This window comes from Peromyscus maniculatus, chromosome 6 (genome assembly GCF_049852395.1).
Source record: "Peromyscus maniculatus bairdii isolate BWxNUB_F1_BW_parent chromosome 6, HU_Pman_BW_mat_3.1, whole genome shotgun sequence".
Classification (NCBI taxonomy): Eukaryota; Metazoa; Chordata; class Mammalia; order Rodentia; family Cricetidae; genus Peromyscus; species Peromyscus maniculatus.
In genome coordinates this window covers 117690532-117716190 of record NC_134857.1, presented here as the reverse complement: position 1 = coordinate 117716190, position 25659 = coordinate 117690532, and the positions used below count along the sequence as shown (strand labels likewise).

The 25659-nt window shown below is 43.4% G+C and overlaps 2 protein-coding genes across 3 annotated transcripts in view; one reads left to right on the top strand and one right to left on the bottom strand.

Annotated features, from left to right (window-relative positions):
• Adh7 (alcohol dehydrogenase 7 (class IV), mu or sigma polypeptide) overlaps positions 1 to 22340 on the bottom strand; it is a 41066-nt gene extending 18726 nt beyond the window's left edge. Inside the window, exons 1-6 of one of the 2 annotated variants that reach the window (XM_076575049.1) lie at positions 22204 to 22340; positions 17740 to 17935; positions 16429 to 16562; positions 1824 to 1892; positions 599 to 1325; positions 282 to 482 (exon numbers count right to left, since the gene is read on the bottom strand). In XM_076575049.1, coding sequence (XP_076431164.1) covers positions 282 to 443 — 162 coding nt within the window. In that variant the 5' untranslated portion in view covers positions 444 to 482; positions 599 to 1325; positions 1824 to 1892; ... (1 more) ...; positions 17740 to 17935; positions 22204 to 22340. Of the gene's footprint in view, positions 1 to 281; positions 483 to 598; positions 1326 to 1823; positions 1893 to 16428; positions 16563 to 17739; positions 18089 to 22203 lie in introns of those variants that run through there. The other variant, XM_076575048.1, reaches the window with a different exon arrangement.
• A 59-nt stretch (positions 22341 to 22399) lies between these two features.
• C6H4orf17 (chromosome 6 C4orf17 homolog) overlaps positions 22400 to 25659 on the top strand; it is a 29745-nt gene continuing 26485 nt past the window's right edge. Inside the window, exon 1 of the mRNA XM_006970323.4 lies at positions 22400 to 22645. The gene's annotated coding sequence lies outside the window, so the exon portion shown is untranslated. The remainder of the gene's footprint in view (positions 22646 to 25659) is intronic.

Genomic DNA, 25659 nt, shown 5'->3' with positions numbered 1-25659 from the left:
AAATTAAACTATGAATAATGTCCATATAAACCACAATTCCTTTTTTTTTCTTCGCTGCCTTCTAGAAGAACCTTCTGCATGTGGTTTTCAATCAAGTCCTGCTGTTTGCTATTGGCATTCTGACGCCATTTACCCACACACCCCATGTGTGCCCACACAACAGCCTTGCCTTCCTCAAGGAACAGCCTCAAGTATTTAGCTATTCTCCTGCATTCAAAGCTCTCAGAAGCAGCCCCCATTATTAGCACAAGAGAATAAGAAAGCTGAAATGTTTTCCTTACTTTTCCGGCAGTGCCCATCCTGGCTCTCTTGGGTTTGTAGTCTGCAAACAGGAACGTTTTCTGACTGATGCTCAGTTCACTCTGCCATGAATAATAGCATCTTCTGCATTCAATAAATAGCGTGACTTGGAAGTTCTGCCTGCCTTCAGCAACATGATTCATAGCCTTGAAACTTTCCCAACCCCAAGAAGCTCCACCCTCCTGCAAAATCAAGTGGTGAAAAGAAATACAATAACTGTTAGGATTAGACAAAGAAGAAGAGCCTAACAAAGATTGGAAAGTCAACTCTGCTGTGAATGACCAGAAAACATTCTTACCCATTTTATTTGGAGAATATAAAAACAGGTCAGACTAGTTCAGCTCAGTGCAGTTGATGAAGAATGAATTGGATGCTTCTAAGTGCAAGCTGTTATGTAGGGCAGCTGATTTTAGGGATGCACTTGAAGCATTTGTATTTGCACGCCATTCTGCAGACTTGATATAGCTTGTAGATAGTGTGGTTAAATATAAATGAGGACTAGGGGTATAACTCTGTGGTAGAACCCATGTCTTGCCCTGGGTTCAGTCCTCAGCAACACACGTGCATGCACGTGCACACACACACAAACACATACACACATACTTATAATGATATATTATGTATGTATATGTATGTATGTAATCAGTGCAAGGAATCTGTAAAAATCTGTATCTACCCAGAATTGCTTACACACATAGGTGTCCAGACTACCAAGAATTAGAATCCTGCTATACACAGAGGCCCTCGCATCCCCCGCCCCCCCCCCAAATCTTTTGGGCAAGCATTTAGCTGTTTCACTATTTTAAGCCACTATTTTCTAGTGTGCAGCCACACCAGACCCTCTTGAATTGACATTCTCCTTTGATAGGAGGGTGTCCAAGCTCTTCCTTATTTTTGACGGTGGTGGGTTGTCATATTGACACTCCACGGCCTCCAGTAAACTCTCCATTCATCTGTAAGATGTCACTCTCTTGTGGAGTGACATGGCAAGGCAGGCTTTCATCTTTAGACAAAACTCTTCAGTCCTGAAATAAAGAACACAGGCCCTCACCAACCCAGAAGACGTTTGGCAGAGTTTATTGTTCAGCTACTTATGTATCAACAAAACCCTTTCCTCTGAAAAGTGGAAAACATGGTCACAAATCTCTCAATGTAATACAATACATCTGGTAAGTCCGATTTAATACTTCCCTATAAATTCAGATGTAGCGATTCTAACCAGCAATTCTAGTGCATTGGCCAAATTAAAGCCAGGAGGTAAAGCATTGCCCATGGATCAGGCTTGTATGTAAGTGTGATCGTTTTAGCAGCAATGGTAGAGAACCAGGCATGCGTTATAGGCACAGTTAGGAAGAGTTAGGCAAGTAAGAACATGGACAGACAGACATTCTGAGTCTCAGCCATCAAACAACAAAGGGCAAGCCCCAGCAGCAGAAGCCTGTTTGCTTCTGAACAATGGCAGGAGAGAACCAACATGACGCAGTACCTGCCCAAAGGCACCAGAAAACAAACATGGGTGGTACCTGCCCAAAGGCCAAAGTGCTCAGCTGATAACTCCTCAAGGGTTTTGCCAAGCTTCATAACATGCTGGCCTGGAAAGTAAAATATTCTCAAGTTAATGTACCAGGTGATGTTTGGTAGCTAAATAAGGTTTTATGTTCCTAATCCATTTCACCCAGAATTGATTGGCTAAAAAATATCAAAAGCTGAAAGTTGGAAAGTACCCAAATGTGCTGGGGTGGGGAGTGAGGAATGAATATGATCAAAACACATTGTAGCGTGTGCGAAATTCTCAAAGAATAAGTAAAAACATTAATTATATTAAAAATTACACGTAAAATGTGTGGCTTGAGGTTTCTAGGGTAAGATTCCAGGGTAAGACATCAGGTTAGAAGCTTCCTCCATGCAATGCAATGAATGGGAAGAGTCAAATACCAAAGGCTAGAATGCATTACTAACAGAGAGAGACAGGAGAGCGCTGGCCAGAACAAAGAACAGAACGTGGAAACTGAAAAGTAGGAGAAACAGCAGAACACACTGTGAAGGACTGGGCAGCACACGGCTGGAATGTGGCTCTCTGGTGGGGCAGATGCCTCAGCCAAAAGATAAGCGATTGTAAAGTGGCTGACAGTCCTACCCATGTGACAGTCCGGTAGTTACCTCAGCCTGAACACATAGGCTGTTCTGTGAAGGCCGTGATGCCTGCTTGATGGGCAGAGGGATTCCATTTTGTCACACTCGGTATCTTGGAGAGCAGTGGCCAGGTGCCAGCTTGAGAGTTAAGCTTAAGAAGTAAGTTTAAGATGGTATCTCAGAGTCATTTTGATTTGCATTTCCCTGATGGCTACAGATGTTGAGCAATTCCTAAAATGTCTTTCAGCCGTTTGAGATTCTTCTGTTGAGAATTCTCCGTTTAGGTCAGTACCCCATTTTTAAACTGGATTATTCGGTATTTTGATGTCTAGTTTCTTGATTTCTTTACATATTTTGGAGATCAGCCCTCTGTCAGATGTGGGGTTGGTGAAGATCTTTCCCATTCTGTAGTCTGCCGTTTTGTCTTCTTGACAATGTCCTTTGCCTTACACAAGCTTTTCAGCTTTAGGAGGTCCCATTTATTAATTGTCAATCTCAGTGTCTGTGCTGCTAGTGTTATATTAGGAAGTGGTCTCCTGTGCCAATTTGTTCAAGACTACTTCCTACTTTCTCTTCTATCAGGTTCATTGTAGCTGGATTTATGTTAAGCTCTTTGATCCACTTGGACTTGAGTTATGTGCAGGGTGATAAATATGGATCAGTAGCATTCTTCTACATTTTAACACCATTTGTTAAAAATGTCAGAATGGCTAAGATCAAAAATGCTAACAACAGCCTATGTTGGAGAGGATGTGGAGTAAGGAGAACACTCCTCCACTGCTGGTGGGAATGCAAACTTGTACAGCCACTGTGGAAATCATTACGACAGTTTCTCAGAAAGTTGGGAATCAATTTACCTCAAGACCCAGCTGTACCACTCTTGGGCATATACCCAAAGGATACTCAATCATACCACAAGGACACCTGCTCAACTGTGTTCATAGCAGTGTTATTTTTAATAGCTTGAACCTGGAAACAACCTAGATGCCCCTCAACTGAAGAATGGGTAAAGAAAATGTGGTACATTTACACAATGTAGTATTACCCAGTGGTAAAAACCAATGATATCATGAAGTTGGCAGGCAAATGGATGGAGCTAGAAAAAATCATCCTGAGTAAAGTGACCCAGACCCAGAAAGACAAACATGGTATGTACTCACTCATAAGTGGATATTAACTGCAAAGTAAAGGATAACCATGTTACAATCCACAGTCCCAGAGAAGCCAGGTAACAAGGAGGACCCAAAGAAGGATGCATGGATTTCCTTGGAAAGGGGAAATAGAGGATATTTCCTGGGTGGACTGGGGGTGGAGTAGGAAGGGAGAAAATGGGAGGATGGGAACATGAGGGATCAGGTTGGGTGTGTTGGAGGCTGGACGGAGGAGGGAAGTAATGAAAGAGATATCTTGGGAGAAACCTGGTGCCAGGGAAACTCCCAGGAACCCACAGGGATGACCCCAGCTAGGACTCCTAGCAATGGTGGAGAGGGTGCCTGAGTTGGCCTTCTTCTGTGGTCGGTTTGATGACTACCCTAGCTGTCATCAGAGAGCCTTCATCCAGTAATTGATGGAAGCAGATGCAGAGATCCACAGCCAAGCACCGGGCCGAGCTCTGGGAGTATGGTTGAAGAGAGGGTGGAGGAATTGTACAAGCCAGGGGGGTCAAGATCATAATGAGGGAGCCCACAGAGACAGCTGACCTGAACTAGTGGGAGCTCACGGACTCTGGACCCACAGCCAGGGAGTCTGCATGAGACCCACCTGGGCCCTTTGAATGTGAGTGACAGTTATGAAGCTTGGTCTGTTTGTGGAATCCCTAGCAGTGGGATAAGGACCTGTCCCTGGTGCTTGAGCTGACTTTTGGGAACCTATTCCCCTTGCTGGGTTACCTCACCCAGCCTTGATGCAGGGGGAGAAGCTTGGTCCTGTCTCAACTTTCAATGCCATGCTTTGTTGACTCCCATGGGAGGCCTGCCCCTTTCAGAATGGAAGAGGAATGGATGAGGGGTAGATGGGAGGTCGGGGGAGAGAATGGAAGGAGAGGAGGGAGGGGAAACTATGGTTGGCATGTAATATAAATGAAAAAAATTAATAAAAAAACAAAAAGAGAAGTAAGTTTATAGCTGAAAATATACACAAGAAAAAAAATCTTGAACAATTAAACTAATGATTCACTGCAAGCCTTGGGAAGCAAGTACAAACCAAACCCAGAGGAAGTAGACAAACCAATGTAATAGAAACTAAAAGGACAAGAGAAACAATGGATTAAATAAAACTTTGAATCTTTGAAAAGATAAAAACCAAATGGTCCTTAGCCAAACTAGCTGAATGAAAGAGAAGACCAATTTAATGAAATGAAAAGAGAGACATTATAACAGACACCAGACGATCATGGAAAAAATACTTGAAAAACATAAATTCAAAGAGCTGGAAAGTCTAGAAGAAATGAGTAAGTTCAGAGAGACATCTGACCTGTAAAATTTATGTTAAATAGATACAAACAATTTAAAGAGATCTGTAATGAACAAAAGTATGGAAATAATAAGAGTCCTCCATTAAAAAAACACCCAGGACAGGAGGATTCCCTGTTGAATTCCACCACCTTTGCGAAAGAGCTGACAGAAGTACTTCTCAAACGATTCCATAGCATCAGAAGCAACACACCAAACTCACCTTATGAAGGCTGCTATTCTGGTACCAAAACTAGAGAAGGATGCAACAACAACAACAACAAAAACAATATAGACCAGTTTCCCTGATGGAGGCAGATGCAAGAATCTTTAATAAAGTGCTTGCAGACTGAATTTAACAACACATTAAACAGACCATACACAATGAACAAGTTGGTGTCATTGAGGGTGAAAGAAAGGTTCAACATATGCAGATCAGTAGGCAGAGCATGGTGCATAAGCAGGTTCAGGGCAGGATTCACACGATCATTTTAATAGACGGAGTTTGGTTCCATCTCAAAGTTAATGAGGGTCTGTCATGGTAAGAGCTTATCTCGAAGGACCCACACAATCCAGATTGCTACAAGAATAGAGGTTTGGGAGTCAGTGTGCTTGGCTTGGGGCCTGGCTTCTCACTTGTGTGACCTCTACCTGTGAGAATGGGAGAAACGGAAGCCACAATGATCAAGTGTCCCAAGGATTCAGGGTAGGGATCACACAGCTCCTAGCACACTGCTTCATTCATAACCAGGAACAAATGGCAGTAAGAACTTGATTCTAGCCACATGGATTATTATTCTGGTTTATTGCTTAGATTTTAAAAATGTTTGAAAAATAATCACTTCAGAGAAAATGTCCTTACATCACTTAGCTGTGAGGTCCTAGAAGCCTCCAGGATTTTCTGGAAGTTTGGGCACCAAGACCCCTCTGAACACAGTATTGCTACTGAAACTCAGAACTAATGGAGTAAACTATGATCCTCACATGAGCTGATCACCCATCAGATTGTCCAGCAGCAGGAAGGTTCCAGAATGCAGAATTTTCAGTGCCCTGTCCAGGAGAGGCCCAGGCATATGGAAACCAGTCCATCACCATTATTTTCAAGCTGCCCTGCCTAGAGTGTGACGGCATGAGGCCTCCTGGGTGGATTCAGCATGGGGTCAGTAGCTCTTGCTTTTCAGGACACTGTTTCTTTTCTTTCCATTAGCTCATGCAGGACTCTGATCACCCTGTCCCATGGGGACAGCAGGAATAAAGAAGGGCCTTTGAAGTCAGAAGAGCTAGCTAACCTACATTCTAGTAGGCCAGCAAGGGGACACACTACGTACTTGGGAAACACAGAGAAGCAAGCATTTCCATTTGGGGCTTCATGAGAGGTGTCAGTGATGCAGAAGTGTAGAGGCACATGTGAAGTGAAAATGGACATGATAATAGCCATATCGCTAGGGTTATGAGGGAGAATAGCCATCGCACGACCATGAAAATGGAAATCAATGTACTGTTGAGCTAGTCTTCATAGCAGAAAGAGCTGTAATTACTGAAGGGCACAGGACTGCTTAGTCATTCGAATCACAGTAAACGCTGCTGAATTTTGATCCACCTTATCAAACACCAAACCTTGTGGGTGGGGTTTTCTTCTGGCCTTTGTTTCTCACATTTTCTCAGTCCAATGATGAAAATGTAAGCCACCAGTTGCAAGCTGAAACTCATCCTTCCATTCCTTCTTCAGCCATGCCAGGCCATGTGGGGATGGGCCATGCCAGGGGCAGGGCAGTGGAGGCATCTCAAGCCCTGCCCTGGTGTGGGAGGCTAATCCTCTGCTAGGTGCTGGATGCCAGCTCCCAGGGCTGCCATGGAGACCATGCTTGGCAGTTTTAGCATACTTGCTGTTGTGTACACACCCCACTCAAGAGAAGAATCCAAAGAGGATTTTTCTTTCAAAACAAGAGAGGGATGTCACATCTGCTTTGAATAAACTCCTCATTTGTCCTGTTTACCAACTGGATGTTGTTTGATGAGAATTTCAATCTGAGGAAGTCAAGAATTGAGGAGAAAAGTAAACCAATGTTGTTTTTTATTCTGGCCTTATCTCTCTTTAAATATACACGCTTGCACACCGGAGGGTGCGGCATAGGCAGTGATAAATGTTTCCATGTGTCTGGCTAAGACATGTTAATGTTAAATGGCTTCTAGTTACCGAGACCTACCAGTCATTTCAGAGACTGAGCCTGGACACTGCTCCTTGCAGAGAAAAACAGGCGTCAATACACCTGAGCAGCTAGGAAAGAAGCCTGCCTAAGAACCCAAAGGCAGGAGACACAGCTCAGGAAGAAGGAGGTTGGTACCCCTGGGAAGTGTCCATCATGCCAACAGGCCAAGTTCATGATGTGTTCTTTCTTTACATCGGTTTCTAGGGTCCCCTCAGGGCTCATCTCAATAAAATACTGAGTAGGAGCCCAGAATGTTAACAGAGTGTCTGTAGACCACATCTTCTTTGTAGAGGTTCACGCCCTCTTCAGAGTCACTTTCTGACCTGGGAGGTGGTGAGCAGGGATGAGAACAGTCAATACCCTGCCTGAACTCTCTCCCTTCTGTTTTAATCGGTTTTATGTTGACAAGTCTTTGCTTTAGAAAGGGTTCCTGGGGCTTCTGTAAGAAAAGGAAAGTACTTCCTTTGCTTTCTGAATCATGAACACAGAAATGTGTGGGAAATTCTTGAGATGAATTTTCTCCTGATATAAAGAAATTTCCAGTCCTCAATTCATGATAATTTTGAAGTAATTGTCATTAAAGGACCATTCACATGTGACAGTACAGAGCAAAGTCCTGCACTTTGGGGTGTCGGGGTGCTCTGTGTTGCATGAGTTGGTCAAAGAAAGAGGTCACCCCAAGATGAAATTTTAAGGCCTATGTGGCGGCAGGAAGGTCCAGCCTCTGATGAACGCAACCCCGAACAGCCGTACAAAGGCATATTTATTGACTGTTACACAAAGTTGTTTTGGGGGTAAAGTATTTCCTCATACCAAGGTCCTATCTAATCTATACGTCTCTCTAAAGGAAAGCATCACATGCCCTCCTTTATTGTGTGTCATTTGCAGTACACAATAATCCAAGAGCCCCGGGTGGACCAGAGGTATCTTGTGACCTAAGTCATGTGAAGGCTGCAACGCCCCTTCAGAAAAACAACCCTACAAATCATGGAAAACCATCGCTGTTTTCCACAAAGATTCTTTACTGTTGTAAGGGTCTGAGAAAACACTGAAGGAAGACCCCAGACTCAAATGGTATACAAGAACCAAGAGTGTTTATTTACCAGCATGCGGGGTCAAACACCTATACAAAATGGCAATGGGCCTGAGAGGAGAGTGCAGGCTCCTTTGAAGCACAGCTAGGGGGATTTCAGGAACAGTTGGGTTATCTCGGATATAATTAGTCAAGCAAGCAGCAGTGACAGCACTATACTTTTAATTGGCTGAGGTTCAGTTTATCATCTTTGGACATACTTGAGCAAGTTTGGGCAAGTCCAGACATGACTCAGAAGAAGCGGGGGGTGGGAGGGGGTTGCAGGATTTGTCCTTGAAGTATTTGTGGGGCTGACTGAGGACTAGTACGGTGCTCTCTCCCTCATCCCTGAATAAGAGTGTTTTTGATTAATGGCCCTTTGCTGGGAGAGACACCTGTTTTGTCCCTCTCAGAGACCTGAAACCTAAATTCAGTTGTAAAAGTAGGAAAGTTTAAACCCTTCACTGTTTTCCACAATGATTCTTCAAGGTCAAAGTGCTTCTAGAAAACAACTCTGCATTCTAATGTCTACCCCCAGATGCAGTGACTCTGCTAAATTCCTACAATACTGGATGGGTGGCAGCTCCCATCACTGTTATCCTCACTGCTCACATTTAGACATAAGCCTACAGAGGTCGCTGTGACTGCCTTCATTGACATCAGTGCTGCCATTTCTGGCTGTTTGGGCATGCTAGTGAAGCCTGGCATATCCCAGAAGGTAAAGTAGAAGGTCCCTGGGGACCCAACTCTTTAAAACCAATCGTATCTAATATACGCTGAAATAGAAGGCAGTCTGCAAGGACGATGAATGTGGTGACAGAGAGGAAGAGACTCACACAATTCCACATGCTTTATAAGATGCACAAACCCACAACACGCCTGGACTGAGTACCAGGTCGATCTCAGTCCTCGGGGGAGGCTTTGCCCTGGAGGAGGTGGGAATAGGGGGTGGACTGGGGGGAAGGGGAGGGGGCGGGAGGGGGGAGAACAAGGGAATCCGTGCCTGATATGTAGAACTGAATGGTATTGTAAAATAAAATAAAAGGAAAAAACAAACCCACAACACTAATCGATTAGTTTTCTTCCACCTCGTTCAAGCTCCATTGCTCTCTGGGCTTTCAAAGAGCAAGAATTCCACTGTCACCATGAGTCAGCCTCTTCCGCTCCTCTTGCCCTACCCAGCTGCTTCATGTGTTTTGCCGTCCCAGCTTAGTAGATCTAGGAGATCCACCTCCCTAGAACAGCACCACACTCTAGAGTCAGATGTTCTCAGCTCTTCTAGCTTGAGAACTGATTCTGTCAGTGTGTCTGACTGTGGTAAGATTTTGAAGCAAGATTCATGTAAACCATGCTCATGAAAAAAATTGATAAACTAGGTTCCAATTTGGTATGTTGTATTAATTTATAAAGCCTGGCAGTGTAACTATGCTTTTCTGGTTGTACTGAAACATGATGGATAGATGTAATATTAAAAATATTTATAAACCTGAAAGATGTGGGTACCAATCAGTCAGGTCCATGAGGGGATCCAGAGCCCATTATAATAAATGGCAGCTGTTGTGGCACTCTAGGATGTATTAAGTAGATGGCATCCCTGGAAACGGAGGTCAGAGGTAATATTCGAGTAATTCTACTACTGTGCTATGTTCTAGTTTCATTTCTGTTGCTGTGATAAAATATCCTGATAAAAGGCAACTTGGGGGATGACAATTTTAGTGATTTTAGTCCATCACCACAGAGAAGTCACAGCCGCAGGAACTTGAGATAGCTGGTCACTTTACATCCACAGTCAAGAGCAGAGAAAAACAAATGTATTCAGGTCTGCTCAGTTTCTCCTTTCTTACATAGTGGAGGACTCCCTGCCTAAGAAATGGTGCCACCTATAGTGGACTGGGTCTTCCTGGTTCAGTTGTCAATCAAGACAATCTATGGACATACCATCAGGCCAACTTGATTCAGTTCTTCAAATAAGATTAATTTTCCAAGTGTTTTCTAAATTGTGCCATGTTGAATGATAAGAACTATCATTATATACTAATAAAGTCATAAATAATCTATTTGTACATTGAGAACTCACAAGGATCCACTAAAGCAGACACTTGAAAGGCCATGGTTCTGAGACTTTTGATAGCTTCCCATTGGTCTCCAGGGCGCTAAAAGGGCATGTAAGGAACTTGGGCTCAGCAATTTTAGATAACTTGCTTTTGGTCCTATAGGTAATGAAATGTAGATTTTGGTTCTATAAGCATTTCATTTGTACTATAATGTACAATGTACTCTCTCATGGTAAATTCATACAGGAAACAAATTTATCTAATCTATACGTCTCTCTAAAGGAAAGCATCACATGCCCTCCTTTATTGTGTGTCATTTGCAGTACACAATAATCCAAGAGCCCCGGGTGGACCAGAGGTATCTTGTGACCTCAGTCATGTGAAGGCTGCAACGCCCCTTCAGAAAAACAACCCTACAAATCATGGAAAACAATCACTGTTTTCCACAAAGATTCTTTACTGTTGAAAGGGTCTGAGAAAACACTGAAGGAAGACCCCAGACTCAAATGGTATACAAGAACCAAGAGTGTTTATTTACCAGCATGTGGGGTCGAACACCTATACAAAATGGCAATGGGCCTGAGAGGAGAGTGCAGGCTCCTTTGAAGCACAGCTAGGGGGATTTCAGGAACAGTTGGGTTATCTCGGATATAATTAGTCAAGCAAGCAGCAGTGACAGCACTATACTTTTAATTGGCTGAGGTCCAGTTTATCATCTTTGGACATACTTGAGCAAGTTTGGGCAAGTCCAGACATGACTCAGAAGAAGCGGGAGGTGGGGGTGGGGGTGGGGGTTGCAGGATTTGTCCTTGAAGTATTTGTGGGGCTGACTGAGGACTGATCAGATAATTTCTCTCATTGACACAAAGCCAAAAAGTTGTAGTAGTTTCTTTAAAAAAATTCTTTACATTTTGTGAATACCAAGATGGTCTCTAAAAAAATAAAAACTAGACTTTTATTTTGTCTACATTAGGCTGAAATGATTGAATTCTGTTGATGGTTATTGAAGCAGTTATGACTGTTAGTACTTGGAAAGAGATGTTCCAATAAAATCAATGTATTATATTCTAAAGCAGTATTTCTTAACTTTGGTGCATACTAGAAAGACCAAGAAAGCTGTTAGAACACACAAAACCAACTCTCACATACTCTTCTTTCAGTTAAAAACAAATTATGGAAAAATTTTCCAACTGATCCCACGAGAAGTCACTATGAGGACCAATTCTGCAGTGCTGTGACTGTAATCTAGGGTTCCTGTGATCACCCTGCCAAAAACCTGGAAGACAGAAATTAAGTGGAAGGAAATAAATTTGTTGGTGACTGGCTTTGAGAAAAATAGAAAAGACTTGTATCTCAAAGATCCCTCTTTGAAGGTGTTGGATGGGCTGAGGGACATTATAGGACACCTCAGGTTACAATGAAAGGGTGGGTAGGGAACTCCAGTATGGGGGCTCTTCCTCTTCAGGGCACACACGTGTACACACGCATGTGGAGCTTGTGTTCCATGATCACTCTCCAGCTATATATTGAGACGAGGTTGCTTGCTGAACCCCACGGAGCTCATGTTTGGGCTCTCCTCTCTCTACCTCCTGCATGCTGGGGGCCACCCTGCCTTCTAAGCATTTATGTGGGTGCTGCTAACATAAACTCCAATACTCAGGTCAAGCTTGCAAGGCAAGAGCTTTACTGCCTAAACCGACTCTCCAGGCCCTAGTGGGTGGATTTTTCAAGTCCAGAAGTTAGAACACCCTGATTCACCTCAACCTTCAATTTGCTAAATAGTCAACGATTCAGAGCTACCACATCTTTCCGGCCTATCTCCATTTCCCTTGCTAAGCTACACTATCCCTTTTCTGGAATTTTATTTGACCAAAGAGCTCTTACCCCTTTCACTGATGTCGATTTTGTATTTAGGAATGTCCTCTAACTTAAGGAGTCACCTTACTCAAGGACCGAGGTGATCTCCAGTCTCCCTGTTTCCAGTCTTGCTGTGAATGAAACAGCAGTTCTCACTGAGTGCGGGACCTGCTATTACCTAATGAGAGAGAGAGAGCTGAAGGCAAGTTGGGACCTGAGGTGTAATCCTATCAGAGAGGTCTGGTTGAGGACAAGTCTGAGGTTTGCTCTGGATTATTTCAACATAGAAAAACTTCAAGTTCGAACATGGACATGGTTACACTATGCCCAAGCAGTGGTAGATTTGGTTTTCTAATTAGAAGTGTGGCTGTCATGGTGGTGCACACCCACTATCCTAGTGAGGCAAAGACAGAAGAAGGGCCTGAAGTTTGAGGCTAGCCTGTTTTATCATGACCCCAGGCCATCGAGGGCTACAAACCGAGTGAGTGGAAGAATGAATGAATAAGATAAAAACTAGTCAGTGCAGTCTGATGGGGGTAAGGCTTGTTGGTGGTGGCCTCATTTCCACAGTCTGATGGGGGCTAGGGTTTGCTGGTGGTGGCCTCATTTCCACAGTCTGATGGGGGCTAGGGTTTGTTGGTGGTGGCCTCATTTCCACAGTCTGATGGGGGCTAGGGTTTGCTGGTGGTGGCCTCATTTCCACAGTTGAGACCTAGTCTTGGAAATACTAATTTGGGCATTCATCTGTATGGATTTCTGAAATATTCTGATACTTTCTGGGAAAATGGCAAGAAGGTTTTATATCAGGAAATCCTTGAAAGCCAGAGATAGGCCCACATTTCTGCAATTTGTAAAGAGGAGAGATCTTACATCTGAAGTAATTTGTTAAAAATAACCTCAGACAAGCTGAAATTTTCTCCTTATGACTTAGTGAATTTTCCTTCAACCAATTGTATATAATGCTTACTGGCTCATTAAATCAATATCTAATTTAATCATTAAACCCCTACAAGCCAAGCAGTATTTTTGTTTATTTTGAAGATGAGAGACTGAGACACTTCAAAGGTAATCTCAAAAAGGAATGATAAGCTACCTGAAAGACCTGGGACACGAATGGGTTGTGGAGATGTTTATAAGATAGCTGAGCAAAATGGGGGAGGAGAAGAAAATAAAGATAAAATGGAAAGGGAAGAAGGGAGAAAGGAACTGTGGATAGAGAAGTGTTCTGAGCCCTAAGACAAATTCCATGAACAAAGGCCCTGGTGAAAAACCCTGAGACCCCACATCAAAGGAACGTAAGTGAGAAGCCCATGTCATCTTGCTCATCCATGTGCATACTCTCATGGTCACTAAACAAAGAGTCCTGTACAGGTAGGCACAGTCAGGTTGAAACAGGTTTCACAAGCATGGGCAAACAGGGCATGCCTTTCTCCACAGTTCTTCCTCTTCCTCCTCTTCCTCCTCCTCCTCCTCCTCCTCCTCCTCCTCCTCCTCCTCCTCTGAGCTGCTGTATCTTCAAAGGACCAACCACCCTCTTTCCCTCATTTCTATCATCATTTGGGGCCATACTGAGTCAAACCAACAGGGGCCATAAAAGGAATTGAGATTTACATAAAATCAAACTAGGGTCTGCATTTCAGATTCACTTGGTATGAGACCAGGAAAATTATTTTTTGTTCTCTACACTTTATTTTCTCATCTGCAAATGGAGAAGATTCACCTTATTAACCAGAAAATACTGAGCAGAGCTTAAGAGTTCAGTCTCTGGACTCTGACATCCACTTAAAAACACTGTAATTTTTTATGTATTGTCTGATTTCTGCAAGCCTCATCTTCTTCATCTACAAAAAGAAAGTAATAGCACATGGCTCATAGCATTGTGAGAAAATTGAGTTCTCTCTCTCTCTCTCTCTCTCTCTCTCTCTCTCTCTCTCTCTCTCTCTCTGATAATGCTCTAGAAAGAAAGGTAGAATAAAGTCAACCCTCCAATTCATATCCACCCAAATGCCAGACTGTGGTATTGTTAGAAAATACTTTTTGTGCATACGATGTAAGACATTAAGGTGGAGTCATATTTGATCAAGGTTGAACCTAAATTCAGCAATCAGTGTCTTTGTAAGAAGGTCCCGTGAGAACATGTAGGTGAAGGAGCAGACTAGAGGCTGCACCCATGTGACTCAGTGAAGGAGAAAGTCAGAACAGGACAAAGGAGAATCTGCCTTGAAGATAGAAAAGGGGAGAACCTCAAAGATTCACAAGGGCGATGCCGGGGTGCTTCACAGAGGCAGAGGTGAGAGGGCAGTGCCTGAATAAGAGCTAAGCTATGCATTCCGGACACAGCCCTGCAGAAGACCTGCTAATGAGTTCATGTGTGGGTAGCAAAGGTGTCCAGATTGAAGCCTCAAAATGTGCTTTCCAGTAGACACCATGAGAGCAGGTGTCTGCCCTCTTGTAATGTCAGGAGTGGGTGGCCAGAGACATAGGTGTGAAGTACAGTCACACTGAGTCAGAGAGACTTGGCTGTCCAAATTCTTCAAGAGTTATCCATGACAGATTTAGGGACTGGACACCCCTGGCAACACTCACAAACTGTGGTGATATTTTATTTGTGCTCTAACCAATAAAGCTTGCCTGAGGATCAGAGGAAAAAGCCAACCACTATATTAAACATAGAGGATAGGCAGTGGTAGCACATGCCTTTCTTTAATCCTAGCATTCCAGAGGCAGAAATTCATCCGGATCTCTGTGAGTTCAAGGCCACCCTGGGAACAGAGCCAGGTATGGGGGCACATGCCTTTAATCCCAGCACTAGTTAACCATAGAGGTCTGGAGGTCTGTACAGACAGACAAGAAGTGATAGAGCTGGGCGGAAAGAGGAAGTGATATAACTGGGCAGAGAGAGGAAGTAAGACGGCAGGGCACAGAAAGGTATATAGGCGTGAGTATATAAAAAGTAACTCTCCCTTGGGCTGAGAATTTCCTAGCAGTAAGAACTTGTGATTGGCTTGTTCTATCCCTCTGATCTTTCAGCTTTCACTCCAATATCTGGCTCCAGGTTTTTTTTAATAAGACCTTTTAAGATTCATGTTACAACAAACCTTTTAAGTGTGTAGCCAGAAGCTGTTTATCACCTTATATTTTGAAGACAATATGAAGCTTAAATGGCAGTCTTAAATGAGAGTAGCAGCCAGTGTTCAGTCTAGTGCCTTGCTTGTCTGAAGACAGGATCTCTAACCTTTGAACTTTGAGTCTTCCTGCCTCACCCTCCCAAGCGCTGGCTTTAGAGGTACTCTCTGAGGCACCAACCTTGAGTCCTTACAGTTTTAATCAAGGGAGAGCCTACCACACAAACTATTCTTTTGTTCATTTGTTTTTGTTTTTATGACATCTTTTGTTTGTTTAAATGTGCCTAGGACGCCCTACCAAGACCTCAATTTGGCATTTCCTGAGAAATTTTTCTTGCCAAACTCCAACAGATGTACTCAACAAACAGCAAATCAAGCAAGCAGTGGGAAGTGGGAAGTAACTCTGACATAGGTTTACCTCCTCTCTGCAGCTGGCAGGAGGCAGAGGACAGAGAAGCCGTTCAACTGGCTCTTTTTAGGAATGACCTCGTTAATGTTTCCAGACTATGATTCGGCGTGGAGAAATGGACCTCGGTAAAGGCAGGAGTCAGAGCAGCTCCTGCACTCGACACTGTTGTTTGAATCATGGGATGCCTTCAGTCAGGTTAGTCCTGGGAAGTTAGTCCTGGAAAGTCAGGCACACAGTCTAAGAGGCATGAGTTGGGATTCTGGCTGACGTTAGCAAGTTAGTGACTTCTGTCTCCTGCTTGATGTAAAGCGTCTTTAAAGGGAATTCCCTACGGGGTCCAGTGGGAATAAGATGAGGTTGTAAAAGGGGCTCAGGAAGACACTGTGCTGGCGCAGAGTGACAGCTGGGTACTTTATCCTATAATCCCTGAAGCACACAGTTCAGCCCTACCTTCAGTAAGTACTTTATGACAGGTAGAAAGCCATTTTCCCACCAGGAACAGGATACTCTCAACCCAGAATGGTTGTGTATTTTAATCCCACGTAGCAAAGCTTGCAGAGGCTGGTGACCAGAGCCATGGCCTAGGGCCCCAGCGTGGCCAGGGGGTGGGGCTGCCTGTTGTTCTGCTTTCAGCCAGTAAGATGCCTGCCGGTGTGAAGCCACCTCCTCTTCCCGAGCACACGAATCCAGAAAGAAACAGTGGTGTAGCTCATCCCCTGCTTTCTTTTTAGGCAAAATAGTCCCCCAGACAGTATCCTAGTCAAGTTCCTTTAGGACTTTCCCTGAGAATGGGACTACCTGTGCAGTCCTAGACTTACCTGTGTGAGACGTCCACTTCTTGTTCAATAGCCAATACGCCAATACCCACATGCAGTCATAGAGGGTGGAGAGGACTTTCAGAAAACACCCCGCTGGTGGGCAGTGTGAGCAGGACCATATTCCATGCATAGTTCTTTTAAAGGAGAAAATGGAGATGATAGAATACATAAACACTTTTAATATTTGCATTATCATGTTCTAAAAATTAATAGTTTACTAAAAACTATGAATCCTATTTTCCTTCATCTTTGTGCTCTCTAAAGCCACTGCCCCCTCCCTAAGGCCACCACCCCGCCTGCTCTGGCCCTTGTCCAGAGATCTGGTAATAAACTACCAATTTCTCAATGACTCAACCTAAAGACACATTTATTTCCAGCTAACACTAACCATGACAGAAATCATTACATTTCTACAATGGTTCCGAAACTTGGTTTGGTTCGCTTTGATGGTGGATTAAGGATCTTATTATTAATCAAATTCACCCAGGGGCTTTCCACTAGAGCTAACACGAGCATGGGTTCTGGAGTAGTTATGGCTACACAGAAACCTCGGCTTGACACAGCACTGGGGTTGGGTCCGAACTGTAATCATCTAAGTTCTGTGATTCTGGCTGCAAACTCTTCACCTATAAAATAAGGCTACAGTAGTCGCAGGCCCCTGTGATGGCTGTGGTAGGTAAAGGGAATACATGTATACAAACTCTTCAGTCTAGATCATAGAAATTGTTTAAATAACATTACCATTTATGATAATGTTATGCCAAGGAGCTTGAAGGAAGAACTCAGAGGATAAAATGTTTGCTGAGCAAGCATAAGGTGGCCCCAGCACCTACATAAACATCTAAGCATGATAGTCTGTGCTTATAATATCAGTGCCGAGGAGATAGACAGGTGGATCCCTGGGGCTCACTGGTATGCCAAGCTAGCCAAATTGGTGAGCCCCAAGCCAGTGAGAGATCCTATCTCAAAGAAAAAAGAAGATAAAGTGGATAGTGCCAAAGAAACAACACACAGTCAACCTCTGGTTTCTATATGCATGAGTGTATGCATGGGTACACACACCCATACACACACACACACACACACACACACACACACACACACACACACACATGAGCATGAACACAATATTGTTGTGCCAAGAGGCAGAAAATGATCCCCACCCAGCTGACCACACATGGACAGTTTGGTTGTGAAATCTGTCTTCACAGTGCAGTGTATCGGGCCATAGTAGAGACATTGAAAGTTCATATGAGCCAAGCATAAGAAGGGCACAGGCTGGCTGCGTACAGAGTGGTCAGAGACATTTACCTAGGAAGTGAGTCTCTGCTGGAGGCTAGTGCGGCAGTCACTCTTTGATGCCCCAGATGTAGACTTGGCCTTTACAGTCCACAGAGCCTGGGCCAGGCCTTAGGCCAAGCACTGGAACCACCCTGGGCAGAGGGACCATGGCTCTGCCTTGTAACTCTTCTCCGGTCCATGGACAGGAAAGGATCAATCATCTCAACTTTCAAAGGAAGCAAATAGTTGGAATCAATAAACTGACATGTATCACCAAGGCAGGGATATCAGTCATAGATTGGTAGTGGGATAGTGTCTTCAACTTGCTACCAAGTCCCGCCTCCAGGTGTGAATAGCCCATCTTCCCTGGGAAATGCTCCGTGTACTGACTTCTGCATGTGGTCTGTAGTATCAGAACTTTCAGAGCTGCTGCAGCAGCCCAGGTTCTATGTGAGTCGGACATGCGGTATTTGTCACTGCTTGGAATTTCCCTGTGTCCCATGTCTCTCCCCTCTGCAGTCAGTTCTACAGCTAGAAGAATCTGACTCCACCTCACTGTTACACCCTTTGTCCTGTTATCCATCCATCCATCCATCCATCCATCCATCCATCCATCCACCCATCCACTCACTCATTCAACTATCACAGAAAGTGAATTCCACTCATATATCTGTAGAAGCTCTTTAAAAAAAAAAAAAAAAAAAAAGTCCCTAAGGACCTCTTGTTATACCCAGGACTGAAAATTGTCCTTCCCAGGGTTTTCATTCAGGAGTAATAGCATGAGTCAACGGCCAGCTCAGATTTCTTTAGCACTTCTGGGTCTGTAAGGCATTTTGGGGAGTACTAATTGTTCATTCTGCTCATCCTGAGCTGCAGCATGTGGCCCTTCACAGCTCAACCTCAACGAAGATGAAACCAAACAGCATGGAGGAAAATTCCAAGAAAAGGCTATCCATGTTCCAAACGTCTGTCCACTCGTGAAGGCCATCAACTCTGGTGACCCAGTAGCTTAATGGGAGACCTGTACACAAGCCTTCGTTGACGACTTCATCTCTGAGAGGTGTGTTATTTATGGAACTGAATGGCCACAGCAGGATCTGCCTCTGAAAGTTCCCGCTTGCCTCCTCTCTGCCCTAGTCTAGGACAGCGGTGTCTGTCAAACTATAGCCCCTTGCCGCCACCTAGTGGCACATTTGACACTTGCAGCCGTGAAGCTAAGGTAGGCAACATCTTTGAAAGCAGCTATTGTTTCTAAGAGGCGTGATTGGCAGCGCCCCTTTCCTCTCTGTTCTCTAGTTGCACGGTTCATGCTTGTGTGTATGTGCACTTCTGTGTGTGCAAGGGTGGAGGGGTGCGTTGCACAGGGAGGTGTGTTCATACGTGTTGAGGCCAGGTCAATGTTGAGTATCTTCCTCAATCACTCTCCACTTTCATTTTTTAAAATCAATTATAAAGGTTACTAGACACAGAAAAAAACAAACAACAACAACAACAAAAAAGACTCCTCTAAGTCAGGCCTTACTAACTGTCCTGCAAAATCAGGGACAGAAACTCACTCTACTTTCGGTCCAGGCTACGCTTTCCCCTTCTCCAGATGGCAGATTCACACAGCCATAATCTGTAGCGAATCTACAAATGTGTGTACTTGCTCCCAATATGCAGTCTAAAGACAGAGGGGACAACCAGAAGACTCGTGGCCAATACCTGTACAGTCACCACCCCCGGTCCTCGCCTAGGCTGTGCAGTCTGGGGTCGGACCTGCTATGCTGGGTGGTAGGTTGCAGCAGACATGGAAGAATACAGTGTGAAAGGTCACCGCTTTGTTTCTGACACAAGGGCTCCCAGAAACCAGAGCTCACAAACTGTCTAGTTGTCTGGACAGCAAGCCCTGGATCCTCCCTTCTCCTACAGCCAGGACTGGGCTTACAGGCAGGCTTTTCAGCACCTGGCTTTTTATATCTGTGCTGGGGACCCGAACTCATGTCTTCATGCTTGTGTGACAAGCCCTCTCCCCAACCCTCGTTAGCCACATCTTACATGAGTAAGAACAGATGATGGCTTTAACTCCTCAGTGTCTGTGAAGTGTCTTGTATGGATGCACAAATGGAAGAGAAAGATGATCAACTCTTCTCCCAGTGATAGACAAGCTGGACTGGAGAGCTGACGATACATCCCCTCCCTTTCCCAGGCATGGAGGGTCCCAGCCCAGAGCAAGGCCACCCATTCTTCCTTTTCCCACTGGTGCTCTACAGACAAGTGTGACTCCTTTTGCTCAGGTGAGAAACATGACCACACAGCCAGTCTGGATTTTGAGAGGCCCTCAGGGTCCCCAGGCTGGCAATTCAGCGGAGCCCTGGCTCTAGCACAGGCTAGGTCCTCAGTGTCTGACCCTGGAGGAGCTGCTCATTCGTTCTGGGTTTCAGTCAGGAACACTAGAGAGAAATTCAAAGATTATCCCTTTTATGTTCATATGCATGCTTGCACTCATGCACAACACACACACACACACACACACACACACACACACACACACACACACACACACACACACACACTTTTGTTAAGAGGTCCATGATCCTCCAGTCATCTTGAAGAGTTTTTCCTGGAACCTGTGGATTGTGAGCTTATTTGGAAAATGGTGTTTACAGATGTAGTTAAAAATCTTTCGATCAGATGATCCAGTCTTTCCAGCTAAACCCAAAAATCCAACGACAAGTATCCTAGTAAGACCCACAAAGGAGATGCCCATGGGGAGAGAGGAGAGGCCTCACAGAAACAATCAGTGAAGAGCAACAGGGGAGCAGTGCCATCAGCTGAGCAAGCCAAGGGACACCCAGGTGAAACGCAGGCCAGGCTCTGCTCAGGCCTGTGGAGGAAGTGTGGGCCCGTGGGTGCTGATGGGACCTGTAGCTTGTAGAACACTCAGACAATACATTTCTGTGGGCTTAAGTTACTAACTTGAAAAGAGTTGTTAAGGAGCCACAGAAAACAAAAACACACCTATTTTTTTCCATAGCTGTTTCTGACTTATTGACATGTCTACTTTAAAATTTTAAGGGATATAGCTGATGGAGTACTTGCCTAGCGTGTGCAAGGTCCAGTATGCAAGCTCCAGAACGTCTAAGATGCTGTGCTTGCTGCAGACACAGCTCAGGTGTAGAGCACTTTCCCAGCTTGTGCCAGGACCTGTGTTTGGTCCTAAGATTCACAAACAAAACAGAACAGAAGACAACGGGATACAGCCAAACAGACAGTGCTTACAGTAAGTGACTAGAAAATGATCTAAACTTGGGGAGGGGGATAAAAAGAGACAGAGAGCTTTGCTTTCTGTGTGCGCAAAATCTTGCACATGCACTTTTAGCCAAGTGTTGTGACACACACTTGTAACCAAAGCAAGCAGGAGGTTCATCAAAAGTTTGAGGCCAGTCTGATCTATAGCAAGGTTCATGCCAGCCAAGGCTATATAATGAGACTCTGTCTTAAAGAAAAACAGATGATCTCAACACATGCACGCATGCACGCACGCACGCACGCACGCACGCACAGTAAATAGATGGCTTAGCAGTTACTGAGTATGCTTGCCACCAAGCCTGAGGATCTGAGTTTGATCCCTGGGACCCACCTGGGAGAAAGAAAGAACTGACTCCTTCAGTTGTTTTCTGGGCACACACACACACACACACACACACACACACACACTTCCACATATCAAATAATCAAATAAATGTAGTCAACTAAAATACTAATTTAAAAAAGGGATATTCCAAATATAAGAACTTCCACAAAAGTGGTTTTGTGGCAAAGTCCATGAGAAAAACATGTTTCCCTTTTCCCTATGGATCGTGTTTTGTTTGGCTTATTCTCAATGTCCCAGCTTGGCTCTCTGCACCCCTCCCCCACTGCTTTCTCTCTCCCCTCCCAGAGAATCATTTCCTTGAATTTTATGTTTTTCTCAGTAGATTCACTATACATGTATATGTTCGCAAATAATTTTACAGATTATTGTAGTTCTTTTTAAATTCCCATAAGCTCTTCACCTCATTTTCCACATAATTTTTCTCAAATGCATTCCTGTTAAACATGTCATTGATGTAGTTTTATTGTGCCTTATAGCTATGTATCCTGTGATAGGTTTGCCTGTTAGGAGAAGATTGTGTCTGTCAATTTTCTTATATAAATGGCTGCATATGAGTGTAGACATGGGAACTAAGGTGGAGTTTCTGGGCTTTCAACTACATCTGGAACATCAGCTTGGGTTTAGAAGTGACTGCAGCAGTTTACAGTTCTGGTAAGAGTAGATGTGATTCTCATGATTTACATAGAAATCCAGAATTCTTAGTGCTATGAGATAGTTTCAGTTTGCCTAGTGCTAGTCACCGATGAACACTTGTTTATTATGCATTTCCATAATTTTGCTTCTGTAAAACTCCTATTCATAACTTTTATCTGTTTTCCTATTGTAACAGGGTACCAGACCTCAGTGGGGTGCCAGACCTTAGCACAGCTGATTCCATGATGAAAGTATCATTCAGGCTGTAAAACTCAGCACATAGACAGCACCATTTGCCAAAACTAAAACAGCCTGGGAGAGATGTTCTATGCTGTTAATGAAGCTGTTTAACTGGAGGCCCAAGAGCAATGGCAGGCACAAGGTTCTGGAACTCTGATTTCCCCAGAATGCTATTCAGTTGCTAAGCTCTGTGTTGTTGCCTAAGAACCAGGGAGGCGCCCCAGCTCTTGGAAGGGAGAGCGGGAGAAACTTGGGGGACACAGCCGTGCTCTTTGGAAGGCACTAGACAGTCGGCCGTTGCCACCAGTAAAATCTCCTTAGCTTAAGTCCTGAGATTTAAGGAAATAACATATTCAGTCTAGACTCAATATGAGGTTGGAAGGGCATCAACAGACCTGATTTATCTGCTTTAAAAACTGTCCTCAGGTATAATTTCTATTTATCATTAGAATAATTCACTAACGTTTTAGGTACGTTTTACTTACAAACTTCAAATATACTTTTTAAGGTATACAAAAACCAAGTAAGTCATTTTGAGGAAAAGGATGTTATCTTTTAAAGTTAGCCACTTATTTTGAAGGAGATCATACTAATAACACTGCACTAGGCATAGACTAGAGACATTTATTCTGTGGAAAAATCACTAGCACATTTAATGGCAATGACTGAGTTTATACCATGTAGCGGGTGTGTGCACCCAGCAGGCAAACAAAAATGAAAAACCAGGCTAGACGAAGGCATGTCTGATGATGACATCCTATTGGAAAAAGCAGGGAAGAAGTGAATGTTTACAACAGAAATCAGGGAGGGGTGGATGCTACGAAGAGTGATTTAAAGAAGAAAAAGAGAAAGTGACAGAGGCTGGGTGATGGCGGGAGCTACTACAAGGAGGGGGTTAGGACACCTTTTGGAGAAAGTGTGTGCCCAGAGAAATTAATCCAGTAAGGGAAGAAGCCATGGGGCAGCTGTGCTGTGTGTTCTGGGCTAGCAGCGTGGGAGTGTAGTGTGCATGCCCTGAGTGATATCTGTACAAGATGGCTGCCTCGAGTAACTTTCATCTGCTCGTGGCTCCTTGAAAGCCTGCGTTTCGTGGATGTACTATTTTGAACTTAAGGTTATCAATATTTTATGCAAATTTGCAGGACATTTTTCTGAGTAACATTAACTGTTCTTTGCCATCCACCTCTTTGGAGGATTGTATTTCCTTTATTCCAAATAAGTTCAATAATTTACTAATACATAGCTAGATTTGAGAGACTACAAGAAAGGAAACTTTCTTTTCCTAAGTAATTTTTGAAATTTTTTTATTTATTTATGTAATGTATAAGAGTTTTGCCCGAATTTAGGGGTATGTATCACATTCGTACAGCACTGTGGAAGCCAGATGGCGTTAGATAACAAGAGGTTGGAGTTATAGACAGTTTTGAGCTGCCAAATGTGGGTCCTGGGAATTGAGTCTGTGTCCTCAACAAGAGCAGCAAGTGCTCTTAATCTCTGAGCCATCTCTACAGCTATAGCTTTTGGAATGATGAACACAAAGTGCAATTCAATTCCTCTCACATACTCTTCACATTTCCTTTTTAAAGTGTCAGCAGCATGAGCATGACAAAGTAGACATAGACAGAGCTCAGCAATCTTCTCTCAGGAGACCTCTTGAGTATTAGTTGTGGTTTCTATTGCTGTGAAGAGACACCATGACCATGGCAAATCTTACAGAGGAAAACATTTAATTGGTTTACAATTCAGAGGTTCTGTCAGTTATCATCACAGTGGGACATGGCAGGCGTGCGGCCAGACACAGTGTTGGAGAATGATCTGAGAGTTCTACATCTTGCAAAGACAACAGGAAGTGGTCTAAGACGCTAGGTGTGGCTGGAGCATGTATGAGACCTCAAAGCCCGCCCCCACAGTGACACACTTCCTCCAACAAGACCACACCCACTCTAACAAAGCCTCACCTCCTAATAGTGCCATTCCCTTTGGGGGCCATTTTCTTTTAAACCTCCATATCCACTAAGTGAGGAAGTCTTAGGTAGATTTTATAATCTATAAATAGTAAGGCAAGAGTCAGGATTTTTAATAAAAATAGCTAAAATTCTTATGTTTTTAAATTATCTTATTTTTATAGAAATTATTTAAAAGGAGGTTAAGTTCTCTATTGCTTGTGCTGACTTGATTGAACTGCCTGGAGCACCCATGGGTGCTGCATTTCCAAGCCTCAGACATTGACTCTGCAGTTGAGTTGGTAGTTTTCAGCATTTTGATTTGAGATATGTGCTCCTGAGATGGGAACACGTCTTCTGTATGACCATCTGACATTTAAAAACATGGTGGGGAAAATAGACTGGGAATTGTCTTCTAGAGCATGCAGCAAATACTTATGAAGTTCTGGAAATAAGTGCGTGGCTTCTGCTGACCTGCCGTTATACATTACAAGATTCTATTTGTTAAACTAACTCATGGCTTATGTGTAGAAGTGGTCGTTACTTCACTTATGGAACTCATCTCTGATACACATCAGTCAATTTAGTACTAACAAATATCTCTAATATTGGGTTCAGCAAAAAAGGTTTAGTCTCTTTATTGGAAATAAATGACATTTCTGATCCTCCAGTAAACATATTTATTCAATAAGTAAACAGCTTATTTCTTGATCTCCACTATATGCACATGGCACACATACATACATGCAAGAAAAACACCCTTACACATAAAATAATAAATTTTAAAAAATTTAAGTATGCTCTTTTTTTATATTAATCTTGTCTTTTAAATGTATGGCGTTATGAGGATAAACAATACTTTCATTTCTCCTGAGTTTATAATTCTTTTTTGTTTTGTTTTGTTTTTTTTTTTTGTTTTTTCAATACAGGGTTTCTTTGTGTAGCTTTGCGCCTTTCCTGGAACTCACTTTGGAGACCAGGCTGGCCTCGAACTCACAGAGATCCACCTGCCTCTGCCTCCCGAATGCTGGGATTAAAGGCGTGCGCCACCACCGCCCGGCTGAGTTTGTAATTCTTAAGAAGTTATCAAAGTTATCAATTTGTTATCTACCATAATGTGAAACTTTGAAAGGAAAAGTGTTTCAAACCAATTCACAGACTCTGGGAAGGGATTTAAAAAACAGCAGACAATGAGTGGTCACTAGTGCTGAAGTCAGCATGAGCATGAGGTAGAAGAGAAAAGTGTGGGCCATTCGTAGGGTAAATGAGCATGGTTTAGCTTTTCCTCTAGTTTAAGCTGGTTTGATTTTTTTTTCATCAGTTCACTTGCTAAAATGATCTAAAGTACAACTTTAGTTTATTACTCAATCAACTGCGTTTCTAAAAATGTAAATTTAAATTGGACTTCAAAGAACACTGTTCTAATCCGTTTAAGTTGACATAACAAAATACCATAGGCAGGGAAAGTTATAAGCAACAGAAAATAGTTTTCTAATG